This window comes from Spermophilus citellus, assembly GCF_964194105.1.
Source record: "Spermophilus citellus genome assembly, chromosome: 1".
NCBI classification, from domain to species: domain Eukaryota; kingdom Metazoa; phylum Chordata; class Mammalia; order Rodentia; family Sciuridae; genus Spermophilus; species Spermophilus citellus.
Genome location: NC_138182.1, coordinates 31,668,799 through 31,684,982, shown reverse-complemented (window position 1 = coordinate 31,684,982; position 16,184 = coordinate 31,668,799). Strand labels below are relative to the sequence as shown.

The following is a 16,184-nucleotide window of genomic DNA, read 5'->3' as shown; positions in this document are numbered from 1 at the left end:
AGGCGGGCAGATTCAGGAGCACTAGAGCTTGGTGAAACATTGTAGTTATCAAGCAAGCAAGTTCCTTTATTCCCAAGAGCTATGTGCCTGAAATCAAGGTCAAGCCTTGATGAGGCTCTAACACAGAGGCTTCTCAGGACATTGCCATACCAGCTAGATGTTGCACATATATTAGCTATATTACTAGATCCTAAGAGAGATTGCAGGGCATTCTAAGGGTGGAAAACAGAATGCCTGTTATTCACCAGGAGTTTGTTCACCAGGGGAACGTTTCCTAGAACATTCCTTGGTCAGAATCACTATAATTACTGAGAAGTTTACAATTTTTAACATTTTTTAAAAGATGAAAAAATGCTTTTTATTAGACTTAGAAACCTACTGCTCAAAAATGTTTTATGTTGGCTTGCCGACTTTCATGTATTTGTGAGATAAAAAATAATAGATAAATAAATGGAACATACTTAAGTATAATAATCATTTACTATCAAGCATTTTTCTTTTTAAACTATTTAAATTCTAAATTAAATTTTATGTTCTAATTTATAACACAGAAAAATTATTACCTTCTTAAGAAATGTAAGTGAAGACATTATAAAATTAATGACCAATATTCTACTGAATGCTAAGGACAACAACTACAAAAAAAAATTCTATATACAATAGTTAAAAAAAAAAAAAGTAAAGAAAACAGGCCAGGAACGGTGACACACACCTGTAATCCCAACGGCTCTGGAGGCTGAGGAAGGAGGATCATGAGTTCAAAGCCAGCCTCAGTGAAAGCAAGACACTAAGCAACTCAGAGACTCTGTCTTTAAATAAAATATAAATAGTGGCTGGCGATGTGGGATGTGGCTCAGTGGTTCAGTGTCCCTGAGTTCAATCCCCAGTACCCCACCAAAAAACCAAAAATCAAAAACAAAACAACAAGAACAACAACAAAACCCAAAACAAAACAAAACACCAGGCTTTTCAGTAGGAAAAAATGCCAATGTTAAAAACTATTAATCATACTGACTAACACCTACCTTAAAAACACACAAAAAAACTTCTGCTATACTTGATGAGGAGTCAGAAGATTCACTTTCTCTGCATAAATTCATCATATGAAAGCAAGTATTTCTACAGATGAAGTAAACTGTTTCTATTCAATAGACTACTTGTATTTGTTATTGTAAGAAAAAATCTGAGTAGTTATTGAGCACATTAAATAAATACAGGTATAAAGTCTATAAGTACAGATATCAAGTTCTACCTTTCTTAGTTCTGCATATTTTAGCTGAAATACCCACAACTAAGAGAATTGGATTTAACCTAGATTCCACTTTAGTTCATTTTTGTTGACAAGAAAATATATTGAATAATCCAAAATAGATATCTATACTACCATAAAATTAAAACCCAAAAATACCTGCTTCAAATTTATGATAGACTTGATTCAGACAGGATAATCCTTACCTAAATCAATAATTGATGACTCTTATGGTCCATTTTAACACAACATGTTATGCATAACATAACACAATAGTACAGCATAGCATGTTTTGTGTTTTTACCAAACAGGATCTTATATAAACTTGTTTGCTTTAAATTAGGCAAACACAGATAGACTGTCCTCTGAAAAATGGGAGGAAAATATTTCAGAGGTACAATAAACCTGTAGTGTTAGTAATCTGGATATTAATTAAGATTCAATGTTCACAGAAATTACTCCAAGTATTATATTATTATTCAAGTTAGTTGTGCTTGTAAAGAATTTAGTAGAATTTAAGAAAGAAGAGAAGAAAATGGCTACCTAATACCAACAGTTATTGCTCAGTAGAAAAGGATATCAAGGACACTTGCAAGTAAAAGAATTGGATCAATATTAACGTCATTTTCATTTCATGCTTCCCCAACTCCAGTAAGCTGACAATATACTCTGATTATGTGAACTGCCTCAGAGTAACACAGAAAAGGTTATTAGAGCAAGAGGTGGAAATGGAATGCACTTTTTATATTGACAGCCCTGCTAATAGAGTATACTGATTTTCAAAGACATGCAATGCATTTTTACAATTTGGTTCTGACAGCAAAATAGAATTTCATTTATTCCTAATTCAAAATATTCTTATGTAAGCAATATTTTTTAGAGCAGACCAACAAAGGGGATATTCACAAACAGCACTTCTACAAAGAAAAATACAATTAAAAAGGTGTAGAAATAGTTATTGAATTTAAGTAAAACACTAAGTATGAAATGCTAACATAATCCTCTGAATAGAGTCAATGCAGAAAACTGTTATTATAAACATACTTTTTAAAGAAAATTTGACAAAATATTTATTAAGATAAGAATATACATGATAGTAAATATCAAATATCTTTGCATTTTATGTTGGATATTACTTGTTAGGATTTTTGATTAGTCATGAAGTTAGGGTAATTTTTAATTATTTAAAATAGGATTTCATTATATTAAAAATCACATGAACCCTAAGTACATGTATGAAGACACACACAAAAAATATCAGATGAAATTTTGCTTGTGTAAAACATGATATAATATATAGAAAACTTGGATCAATTTGGATTCATATTTGTGACTGAATACATCTTATAGTGTGTTGTGGTCCCTATGATAAAATATGCACAGAAAAAAAGAGTAGCATGAAATAAATGTATCAAAACAGTCAAAAGTGATATCTTTACAGAGTGACAACTAGTAATTTTCCCTTTTCTTTAACTATTTTTGGCACTTTTTAGATTTCTTATGAGCATATGCTTGTTTTCAGGAAGGAAAAACAAAAAAGGATTGAAAGGAGAGAAGAGTGGGAGGAAGGGCCTAAGGACAAACACCTGCATCATATGTCCAGAGAGGTATATGGCAGATGTTGCCAAGTTTGGCAATCCTTGTAACGACAGAAAAGATGAACTAGACAACTTGAAAGGGGGTTGAGAGGGTGGGGAGACTTCCTTGGATAGTGGATGATAATAAGCTTTGGAATGATGCTTGGTTTTCTGTTTTAAACTCTGTCAAGTTCAATGTGGAAAATTTAAAAGTATGGGACTATGGAAAATATGGTTGGAAATGTTTAGTATAGATAAGGAACTGGCTCAGAGTCATGCATGAAAAATTAACAAATTTTTCTTTATTAAAAAATAGCATATCTAGTTTATTTAAAATGATTCTTAAATTACTAAAAGCATTAAAAATATGTTTTTATAAAATACATGGAATATACACTCCATGTATGATACTAAGATAATCTGTACTGAGGTACATTTATGGATAATAGGCCATAAGCATCTATCAAAAATTAGCAGATAAGCTCTACAGTGGGGAAATGACCAAATGGGCCCTCGCAGTTGACATGTAAAGAAATTCTACATGTATTCACAACAACACTGTAGAGTAAGACAACTGTATTTGTGCTTAGTTTTATCTCTGCCACATTAGCATGTTACCTGGTTTCTATGGTTTGTCATTTTCTCAGATTAAAAATAAGAGCGTTAAGAGAGAGCCTAGAGAAAAAGAGAAAATATTTGCCATCTGCATCTCAGAGGATTAATCTCCAAGATATATAAAGAACTATTAAAAAAAACCTGAACACTTAAAAAACAAATAATCCGATCAGCAAATGGGCAAGGGAACTGAACAGACACTTCACTGAAGAAGAAATTGGAATGGTCAACAAATATATGAAAAAATGTTCAACATCACTAGCAATTAGAGAAATGCAAATTTTAAAACTACACTGAGGTTTCATCTCTCTCTAGTCTGAATGGCAATTTCAAGAATATAAGTAACAATAAATATTGGTGCAGACGCAGGGGAAAATGTTCACTCATACATTGCTGGTATGAATGCAAATTGGTCCAATCATTATGGAAAGAAGTATGGAGATTCCTCAGAAAGCTTGGAATGGAACCACCATTTGACCCAGCTATTCCACTCCTTGGTATATACCCAAAGGACTTATAACCAGCATATGAGAGTGACACAACCACATCAATGCAGCTCAATTCACAATACCAAAACTATAAAATCAACCTATATGCCCTTCAACAGATGAATAGATAAAGAAAAATGTTGTATATATACACAATGGAATACACTCATCCATAAAAAAGAATAAAATTATTATATTTGCTGGTAAATGGATGAATATGGAGGCTATTATGCTAAGTGAAATAAGTCAATACACACCCCCCCCAAAAAAACATTAAATGTTCTCTTATATGAGGGTGCTAACACACCACAAGGAGGTGAAGGGAAGAATAGAAGTTCAGCAGTTCAGACAAAGGGGAATGAAGGAAAGAGAGGGGGAAGAGGAATAGAAAAGACAGGGGAATGATTCTGACATAACTTTCCTATGTAAGTATATGAATACACCACAGTGAATCTCTATATCATGTACAACCATAAGACTGGGATCCTAATTAGAGTAAGATGTACACCATATTTATATAAACATGTCAAATTATATTCTACTGTGATATATAACTAAAAAAAGAACAAAAAAGAAAAAAACAAATATTTGAGGAAAGAAAGAAAAGCTTCCAATAATGTCTATGATCTCTGAAGTTTTCTATTATTTAGAAGGAACTATGTGTGTGCATGTGTGTGTGTGTGTGTGTGTGTGTGTGTGTATGTGTGATTCACAACTTACAATGACTCAAGATTTTTCAACTTTACAATGGGTGCAAAAGTGTCACATGTGTAGTATAAACTGTACTTTGAACTTTGCAATTTTGATTGTTTTCTGGGCTAATGATATTCTCATGATTCTGGGGAGTGGCAACAAGCTATAACTCCCAGTTAGGGACACAATCACAAGAGTAAAAAGTGTACTATGTTGCTAAGCTATGATTCTCTCTAGATTAGAGGTAATAAAGGCATTTTAGACTAAAAAAAATACATTAATGGCTCTATCAACAATTGTCTTCACAATATGACTCCAAACTCCCTTTATAGCTTCATTTTCATACGATTTCTTCACGCAATCCTGTGTTCCATTATATAGCTCCATTTTCCATTCTTTAATACATTATTAATATATTTTAATACATTGTGTAGTGTGGTCTTTTACTCCCCAATGCTTCTACTCATTGGTTTGGGAAGATTTCCATTCATCCTTTCAACTCTAGCTAAAATCCGTTACCTTTAGTTAGGCAGTCCCCTTTGCTGAAGTCGCTTAGCATTTTTAGTGCACATCAATATAAATCTTTATCATATCGAATTATAATTATTATAAATGCAATTGTGTGAATGCTTTACCCAAATTACTCTAAGCAAAATTATGTGGAGCTGTCTAAGTCAGTCTGTGCCACTAAGTAATAAATAAATATAATTCTATCACTGCCTTATCTTTAATATCATTTGATAAACTAGGTGGAAATAAAGCATAAAAATAAAGAAACCCCACACACTTCAGAATCTGAATGTACCAAACTTCTAGACATAGTCCATACAAAATTCATCCTTAAATGCTGTTACCAAAAGTGATGAATGATGTGGTAAAATATTATACTGTGATATATAAATAAAAATATGTAAAGTATGTAATTAATTACATACATAATTAATATTGTTAACCAGTTATTGATTAAACAAAAAGCAGTAACTGAGTGATAAGCACAAAGTATTGTGTGAATATGGATGCTCTAAATGAGTTGGATAGAAGATCTGATTTTGGTCCTCAAATAATTTTTTATTTTATTTGAGAATATGATATATAAAATAAAAATATTTTCTGAACCTTTTACAAAGCGACTGTTATCAACTGTGCATTAATGTGCCATTCAAAGGAGTCAGTTAGGTCCTTTTTTCCTACATGCCTTGGTCATTTCTGTTACTATTTCTACCTTTACTTCCCTCCTCTCTGATAAGTTTATAATCTTCTCTTGAGATAATTTATAAGTAATTACTTTTATGATGCCTACATCAATATAAATCTTTATCATATCGAATTATATGATTCAATAATATAGCCTCAATAGTCTACCCTGTGCTCCTTCAGGAACTACTACCTCCCTTTATGGCAATTGTTTATTCTTTCATTAGTTCTGGTTCTTTCAACTTAGGTACTGTTGACATTTGGGGCTGGAGTTTTGGATTTTTTAAGGAACTGTCCTGGGCATGGTAGACTATGTTAGCAAGATTCCTGGTCTCTATCCATTAGATGCTAGTCACACACCCTGTTTTATCCCAGTTAAGAACCATTATTGTGTATTATGTGCTGTTAAATGGCAGAAATTGTCTCAATCTCAGAATCCAACATCTAAAAAATGTATAGCATGTAGAAGCTATTAAAATATGCTTTTATATTTACATAGTTATTGATTCTTCTGCATCTGGCTAACGTCTACAAATTTGAATCTTCAACATAAAAACGTGGCTTTTTAGACAATTTCTTGACATAAAATGTCATATTATGTCTGTAAAATGCATTCCTAAGCATATTTTATAACTTAACTTTTACATATCTATTTAAATTAAGACACTATTAAAACCATAGGGTGAAGAAAGGGCTATGAGATTGAATTATCACACTGACACCAAAAAGAGTTGACAGATATTTCCCTCATGTCTTTCTTTCCCTCTCTTAAAAACATTTACATCATTAACTTTTCAATATATTATTGGACCCATAACCAGGATCAATCATTTTATTCTAAATATGGAGAGCCAATTAATAATGTACAAACTAAAATGGAGTTATCAAAGAAGAACTATAAATGTATGTACTAAAAATCTTCTCAGTTTGAGTCCATCCCATTTATTAATTCTTGATTTCATTTCTTGTGCTTTAGGAGTCTTGTTAAGGAAGTCAGAGGCAAATGAAAAGTGAAGATTTAGGCCTACTTTTCCCTCTATTAGGTGCAGGGTCTCTGGTCTAATTCCTAGGTCCTTGATCCACTTTGCATTGAGTTTTGTGCATGGTTTTTATTTTCATTTTGCTACATATGAATTTCCAGATCTCCTAGTATCATTTGTTAAAGAGGCGATCTTTTCTCCAATGAATGTTTTTGGCATTTTTATCTAGCATGAGATAACTATATTTATGTGGGTTTGTCTCTGTGTCTTCTGTTCTGTACCATTCTGTACATGTCTATTTTGGTGCCAATACCATGCTGTTTTTGTTACTATAGTTTTGTAGCACAGTTTAAGGTTCAGTATTGTGATGCCTCCAGCTGCACCCTTCTTGCTAAGGAGATTGCTTTGGCTATTCTGGGTCCTTTACTTTTCCAAATGAATTTAATGAAAAGCTTCTTCTCAGCAAAAGAAACAGTCAATGAGGTGAAGAGAGAGCCTACATTTTGGGAGCAAATTTTTGCTACATGCATGTCAGATAGAGCACTAATCTCCAGGATATATAAAGAACTCAAAAAACTTAACACCAAAAAAACAAACAACCCAATCAACAAATAGGCTAAGGAGCTGAACAGACACTTCTTAGAAGAAGATATACATTTGATCAATAAATATATGAAAAAATGTTCAATATCTCTAGTAATTATAGAAAGACAAATCAAGAATGGAAGTTATCAAGAATACAGACAACAAAAAATGTTGGTGAGGATGTGGGGGGAAAAGTCACACTCATAACTTTGCTGGTGGGACTGCAAATTGGTGCAACCAATCTGGAAAGCAGTATGGAGAGTCCTTCGAGAACTTGGAACAGAACTACCATTTTACCCAGTTACCCCACTCCTTTGTCTATACCCAATACTTAAAATCAGCGTACTATAGTAAAGCAGCCACATCAATGTTCATTTATAGTAGCTCAATTCACTAGCTAAACTGTGGAAGAAACCTAGATTTACTTCAATAGATGAATGGACAAAGAAACTGGTATATATACACAATAGAATATTACTCAGCATTAAAAGAGAATAAAATTATGGCATTTGCAGGTAAATGGATGGAGTTGGAGAATGGTGCAAAGTAAGCCAATCCCCCCAAAACAAAGGCTAAATGTTCTCTCTGATAAATGGAAGTTCATCCATAATGGTGGGGAGAGGCATGGGATAAATGGAAGAGCTTTGGTGGAGCAAAGGGGAAGTAGGGGTGAGTAAGGGTATGGGGGCAGGAAAGATGGTGGAATGAGATAGACATCATTACCCTAAGTATATGTATGACTGCACATATGGTGTGATGTTATATCATGTGCAAACAGAGAAATGAAAAGTTTTGCTGCAATTGTGTACAATGAATCAAAATGCATTCTGCTATCATACATACCTAATTAAAATTAATTAATAAAAAATTAAAAAATATATAAAATAAAATATAAAAAAGTATTTTCATACCACAACCAATAGCTTTTTAGAAAAAAGCAAATTATCTTTATCAATGTTAAACTAACTGTATACTCTTTAAAAAAAATGAAATCAGATAATTTGATAGCTTTTTTTCTCATCAATTGTATAGCTGGACTAGAATTTTTTTTCTCAGTGTATTTCTTATTTCTTGATAACTGAAAAAAATTACAGTAGCCATGCATATACCATCAAACCTAATTTAATTTCAGATTCGTTACAGAGCTGCTTTTTATTCATCAAGGTCATATCTTGATGGCTTCACAAGCTTAGATAAATCAGGTGTTAAGCAGACACATCTCTGAGGAACCTAAGAATGTTCTCATTTGCAGTTCTCAGCATATCTTATTATTTATTGCCAAAGAAATGACTGATTAACTTTGTCATCTTTGCCCCATGTTTTTTCTCCTCAGGCTGCAGCAGCCTGCCCTCTTCGGTGATGCCTGATCAGACCTATTTAAGATGATGTCTTTGATCACAACATTGAGGCACTTGCGATCTTTGGCTTTGATGAAACATTGTTCCACTGTAATTTTATGGAAGGGAAACAGAGGCCTAGATGATAAATGACAGTCAACAAAAAAAAACAAACTTATTAAGATTTCATACTATTCTTTGGCAGTCATAATCTTCAAGCACCAAAAAGTGTAGCAGAAGTTGACCAGTGTAGATTTTACTTTAATATATAAACCATTTACAAAACCTTCCCTTTAAATAATCTCCCTATTAGCTAAAGTACCCTGAAAAAGAAAATACTGCAGGTCAGAACATGCCTTTATGAGTTTTAAAATGTTTTCCTTATATTCTTGCATTGCTATGGTCTGTAAATTTCCTGGCAATCAATTAAATTTGCACTTGCATGATATTTTATTATTAGAAAACTCCTAAGTAACACATGCAAAATTAGAACATTAAACATCAAGGAAAAAATTACATGCCTCTAGGTTTTTATTAATCACATTCCATACCAGAGGCTGAAAGTGTATCAAATCACACCAAATCTTTTTCACATGACAACCTCATAAATTATTCAACTCATTAGTATTACTAAAAAAGCATGAAAAACTCCATCAGTATAAAGGATATTTTCCAACTGGAAAAGGTCAACCAAAAGTTTTAATAATGAAATAGAAGGGAAAGCTTTCCAAAGTATGAAACAAAATTATTGTTCTTCTCCTTAAAAATTATATCCAATTCTGATTATTTGCTCATTTAAAAGAAAGCATTAACAGATTTTTTTGAGGCTCAAATAAATTGCCTGAAAATAATGCCATGAAATTCAAATTATGGCTAATGTTCCCTCCCATCACATCAAAGTCTAACTACAATTTAATCTAAAATGTTTGGCTGAGTTTAGGGTAACAGAAAAAAATCAAGTGACTCAAAATTTTTTTTTTATTAAAACATGAAGCTTTCTAAATCTGTTTCACTTCTATTACACTAATATAGTTCCATATTCTTGAAATACGTACACTACATTAATAGGTAAGACTCAATCTGTGCTTCCAATCCCAGAGATTGTTCTGATGGCCAGGTAAATATTCCCTATTTAAGTATTTTAGAGTGGCGCCCCCAACATATATAACTTATTTAAAACTGTAAATACTTTGCTGATTCTAATACTTCTAGTCATACTAAAAGTGATGTCCATAAAACATTATTTTGTTCCTGAAAAAATTTTGTTGTTACCATGATTGAAATGGTAGCAACAAATGAATAAAAAAGTTTGACCAAATTTTACAGCATAGATTACATACATTTAGTTCTTTTTTAACATTTATTTTTTAGTTGTAGGTGGACACAAATACCTTTATTTTATTTTTATGTGGTGCTGAGGATCAAACCCAGTGCCTCATCCATGCTAGGCAAGCACTCTTCCTCTGAGCCACAACCCCAGCCCCATACATTCAGTTCTTAACTTTTGTTGTCAGAATGTAACCATAGAGAAGTTAAAATACTGCAATTGTTTGACATAAAGGAAGGAATAAGTTGAATTTCAATTTGTCCTAGATGCTCACTAGCATTTGCAAGTTTGAGCTATAAATATACCTTTGATCTATGACTACTCACCATCAAAATATTCGATCATTGGATGTTAGTATGCACACTGCCAGACTTTGGCAAACATAAATATATTTAAATATTTAACATAAGAATATTCAAATGATAGGCTGAGTTTTATGTCTTTTGAGATTGTTTTATTGCTGTTAGTTTTATATGTATGTTCTGAAAATAAAACCTTTGCTTAAAATATAGAAAATCTGTGTTCAATTAAGTTTTTCAACATTTATTTTGACTGGATGAAGTGCTTTGTAATAATTGCTGACATTTACTTCCTATTTCTACTGAAAAAATACTTTGTATGTAGGGTAGAGGTCATGAAGAAGGTACAATACTGCAGTTTTCTCTTGGCATTTTATAACTTCTCCTTCCCTTTCTCTGGAGAGATTCCTCTAGGGAGTACTCCCCACTCACCTTTCTGCATCCTCCATATTTTACTGCCCTTTTTTTCACATTTTGCATTTATTAGGGTTAGAATTTTTTTGTGTGTAATCCATTGAGAAAATAAACTGTATTATAAACAAAGAACTATTTATCAATCATAGAAAATTTCAAACTGGTTCACTTATTGCTCCCAAATAAATGCGAATTAACACATTAAAGTAATTGTGAGAATTAAAATGGGTAATAAAAATATATGAACAATGTTCATTACTGGTATTTCTTCAATGTAAATGATTTATAAAATTCTGATATGATTAATCTAACTTAAAATTGTTGAGCATTTTAAAAATGGGTAAATAATCTGAGCATGATAGCACATGCCTATAACCCCAGTGACTCTGGAAGCTGTCAGCCTCAGTAAATTAGTAACACATTGTGTCAAGGGGGAAAAAAAGGGTAAACAGACAAAATGTTCCTAAGTAAATGGGCACAATCTATAACAGAATTTTTATTAAACTATAAAATATTTTTATATTTACTATTTACCATACATTTTATAAAGTATAACTTAAGGTAAAGTTCTATTGTAGCAATATAGCTGATGATATTGTTAATGGCAGGCCATCTTTTTCAAACTTCATTTGTAACCTATTGGAGGATGGGGAATTAAATTGACAGATTGTAACAGGACTTTTATCTGTGTTAATCTGAAAAGAATAGCATAGGAATATTACAGAAAATTTCATGTAAAGAGGTTATTAATAATATATTTGTTTCAGTTAACATAGATATATGTAAATATGTATATACACATAACATACATATGTATGCATATATTTCTATGTATACATATGTACAAACTTTTATATACATAGAAACATGTAAGTCTGCTTATAGAATTACAACATAATGGTTCTTTTCCAACATGGGTCTTAGTCACCAAAGTTTGAAAGACACTGAAGAAGAAATTGATGACTTTATTCCATTTATTTATGTAGGCTTTATGAAATGACGCTGGGTAATAACCAACTATATAGAATCTTTAATCTCTTAAAAGTAAATTGAAGGGTCCTAAGTATACCTAGTGTAAGGAATATAGGGTTAAACATAACTAGAAAAATTCTGAAGAATAAAGCAGAACAAAACATTTCTGACTTAAAATACGGAGAACATTAAATGCCACTGAAAAATATAAATTCTCAAACACAAAGGGTCACCTCATATCCAGCAATATTTTTTGTTTAAGAGGCATGAATACTAACCATATTCTATTGCAGCTTTCAGCAATGCTTCAGCATGAGTGGAGCCAAAGGCATTACGAACAAATCGTCTCCTTCTGCGAAGATCATCTTCCCAGTAATCCAAACGCCAGAAATCATGCAACTGGCTAAATATGCAAAAATAAAGAAACAGTATTAATTACTATGAATAAAAATGTATAACTGGAAATTTATTCTTCCCATAAAATTAAAGCTCTATTTCTTTGGTCTCAAAAACCAAGATGATTTTTGAGATATTTATATTTTACACTTCTTTTCTATACATGTTTCTTTTAGAAATAAAAAAGTCTTAAATTATAAATATTCTCATATTTTAGGCATTATAACACTCAGCTCTGTTTTTAATTTTTTTACCATGTTCTTTCTGCTACTAAAAAACATAAATCATGGGGAGGTTAGTAACAAATGCAACATCAAATTACAAGTATTAATGACTCAGTTTGCCTTTTTTTACACTGTTTTTAACAAGGCTTGTAAATCACAGGATAGAATTCAACTACAAACAGTTTGCAATTTAATGACCATGCTTTCTTAGTAGACTGAATTAAGAAGTATAAAATATTGCCCACTTGGATTTGGTGGAGCAATGATTAAAATAATGTGCTGAAATATTCATTGAAATAATTCCCTGCTGCCCACAGCAACCTGAGAAAAGTGCAATTTTATCCATTATTAATAATACTGAATTAGAGCTGCAAAAGATTTCAGTCTGTGGTAATTGTCTTGGTAAATTATTATTCTAATGCTAACAGAGTCCTTGGATGATTTTACAGCTTTTTACTAATATAAACCATTAACAACCAAAGCCCCATCATTGAAAAACACTGTCATTTATACTCTATATTAAAAAACAGTGAAATATTTCAGAAACTACTGAAATGCATTCATTGTATATGCAATAGAACATCTCATGATATAATTTTTGCTTTCAATTTAGTTTCAATAAACACTGAAGATAAATATCACTGCTTAAAAAGTTGTTTTTTCTGTTTTAGTATGTGGAATAATATACTCAAAAAGAAAATATCCTTAATTTCCTGAACAGCACTATTCATAAAAACATATAAAAAGCTTTCATAAGAGATTTGATTTCACTATTATATTTTGATATCTTGTTGTAGAAAAACACTTTAAGTTTGATAAGGCAGGATCTGTATGCATTTTGCACATTATTATAATTCTGGCACCATGTCTGATAATGCTATATTTAGTAACTATTCAATGAACTAATTAAATATTTTTCAGAAAAAAATCTATAGACATATAGTTATTGAGAAAAATAATTTTGGGGGCTGGGGTTATGGCTCAGGGGTAGAGTGTTTGCCTCGCATGTGCAAGGAAGGCTCAGGGTTGGATCCTCAGCACCACATAAAAATAAATAAATAAATAAATAAAGTTATAGAAAAAAAGAAAAATAATTTTGAAAAACAGATTTTATGCTTATATAATTTTGCTATGTATGACTCAATTATAAAAGAATACAATTATATAAAAAATATAAAAAGCATTAAAATTATAAACATTTGAAATATACTTTAATATATCTTTATTTTTCTGTACCTCAAACTTTATTTTTCTACTAAAATAATGCTTACCTGGTAAATTCTCATAATAAAGTATATCTTTATGACTAATTTAACTAGAATTGATTTCTAGCTGTAAAAGTATAGACTAATCCCAGTTATTGAAAAAAGAGCCTGTTAAAATCTTGCTAGAAGGGTTTTCCTTAAAATTGTGTTAAAATTAAGTAATTGAATTCACCAGCAGATACCAGAGATCTTATGTTATCTCCAGTTTCTCACCATAGCCAAATGAACCCCTATTCCTTCCAAAAAAGCAACTGAACAGTTCTTGACATGATAAATAAAACAAACTCAGGAAGACTCTGAAAGGTGGAGAGAAGGAAGACTGGCTAAAGTCCTTAGGACACAGGGATGAGGGGGATGAGGTGCCTTTGCCTCATAAATCCTAGATGGGAAGCAAAGAGATCAACAACCCAGACAGGCCAATGGGTAGTGAGAACCCACTTGAATCAATCTGTGAAATATGGTATATTAAGAACTATGTAATGTTTTGAACAACCAACAATAAAATAATTAAAAAAAAAAAAAGAAAGTCTGCTCTCTTTAGCCCGAGGACAAAAACAAAAACAAACAAACAAAAAAAACAGGAAGCCCAGCAAGACAGAAATCTTTGATACAACAGCTGCTATAGTCCAGCCAAATCTCACAGAAAAACTAGGGCCCCACCTCACCACCACAGCAAAGAATGAGGTGGGAAACTTGTGGAAGTATAATGAGGCACCCAAAAACCCTCACTGAGGGGGTTCAGAGAATGCCAAGTAAGGAACTAGGACTTTCATTTCAGCTTCCTGGTAACAAGGAGCTCTACCCACCGGGGTCAGCAGAGACCATGGAGGCAGTCTGGTTTTCCCTCCTCCCTCACTGGATAGTAACAAGTCATCTCTCACATCCCCCGGTAGGATAATGTCACAGGAGACATAGTGGATATTCAGACACCAGATGGGGGCTGGAACTCTCATCCACACCAGACAGTAAGGAGGAACCCCAACTCCTTGGGTTTCTGGAAGCCATGTGGGAAATCTACATTTCTGCCTTCCTTGCCAGTGCAAGGCATGCCCCTGTTCCCTGAAGGAGCAGAGCCACAGGAACTCAACTAAAAGAGAAAGCTTAAATGAGATAAAAGTCTCAGAGCATCACAAAATATCTAGGTTTCATTCCAAAATTACTTAACATACCAAGAACCTGTAGGATCTCAAATAGAGTGTGAAAAGATCACTAACAGATGTTAACATTGAGATGAGATGGTGAGATTTTCTCTTTTTTTATGTGTGTGTGGGGGTATCAGGGATTGAACCCAGGGGCGCTTAAACATTGAGCCATATCCCTAGCCCTATTTTGTATTTTATTTAGAGACAGGATCTCACTGAGTTGCTCAGTGCCTCGCTTTTGCTGAGGCTGGCTTTGGACTTGTGATCTCCTGCCTCACCTCCAGAGTCATTGGGATTACAGGAGTGTGCCACTGCACCTGACGAGATGGTAAAATTTTCTGGCAAGAATTTAAAGCCATGAATAAAATAGAGCTTCAAAAAGCAACTTTGAGTATGGTTGAAATGGAAAAGGAAAAAAGAAAACCTCAACAAAGAAACATAAAATGCAAAGAAAAACCAAATGAAACTTTAGGTCTGGAAAATACAACAATCAAAATTAAAGCAGGTTCAATAAAAGAAGGAAAAAACACTTAGCTGGAATGTAGAACAAAAGAAATTACTCATTTTGAATAACAGATAGGAAATAGACTGACCATACTGGGGATACAGGCAAAGAGTGGGATCTGTGGAGTTGTGTTGTCTAATATCTAATATCTGTGTCAAGAGAATCCTAGAAGAGGAGAAAGCAGTTAGGGATAAATAGTACTTAAATAATGGCTACACAATTACAAAATTTGGCAAAAAAACATAAATGTACAGATTTTGGGGGGATTTTTTATTGGTGCATATTAATTACATGTAACAATGACTTTCATTGTGTCATATTATAAATGTACAGATTTAAGAAGCTGATAAGCCCAAAAATACCAATGCCAAGACACATCACAATCTTCTGAAGATTGAGGACTAAGAAAATTAAAAAAAGAACTCATAGAAAAATGGCAACTCTTTTACAAAGACAAAACGATCAGAATGACTACAAATTTCACATCAGAAATTATGGTGGCCAAAGGAAGTAACAAAATATTTTTAGGTGTTGAAGGGGAAAAAAAAAACTGTTTTACTTGAGTCTTACAGCCTGTACAAATACCCCACAGAATAAAGGAGAAATGAAGATATTTTTAGACAAAGAAAAACCAAGTATTTATTGCCATATTAGAGATAGTAAACAGAGAGCTAAAGACAATTCAATAAACATGAGGGAACGGATAAAAGAAGAAACACTGCAAAATCAAGAGAGAGGGAAGACAAACGAAATAATTGTAAATATAATAGGAGGCTCTTTTCCTCTTGAGTGTTCTTAATTTTATTTTACTATTGAAACAAAAATTTTAACACTGTCTGATATGATTTGAAGTGTATGGAGAGGTATTATTTTGGACAAATGGAAATGGGGAGGTAAAAAGATATGAAGGAAGGTATAGTCC

The 16,184-nt window shown here is 32.5% G+C and overlaps 1 protein-coding gene across 6 annotated transcripts in view; it reads right to left on the bottom strand.

Annotated features, from left to right (window-relative positions):
* The window catches only part of NBEA (neurobeachin), a 638,449-nt gene that overhangs the window by 205,813 nt on the left and 416,452 nt on the right, over positions 1–16,184 (bottom strand). For all 6 annotated transcript variants that reach the window (XM_081293195.1, XM_081293196.1, XM_081293198.1 and 3 more), the window contains exon 38: positions 12,009–12,133. In XM_081293195.1, the coding sequence (XP_081149321.1) occupies positions 12,009–12,133 (125 nt within the window). The remainder of the gene's footprint in view (positions 1–12,008; positions 12,134–16,184) is intronic.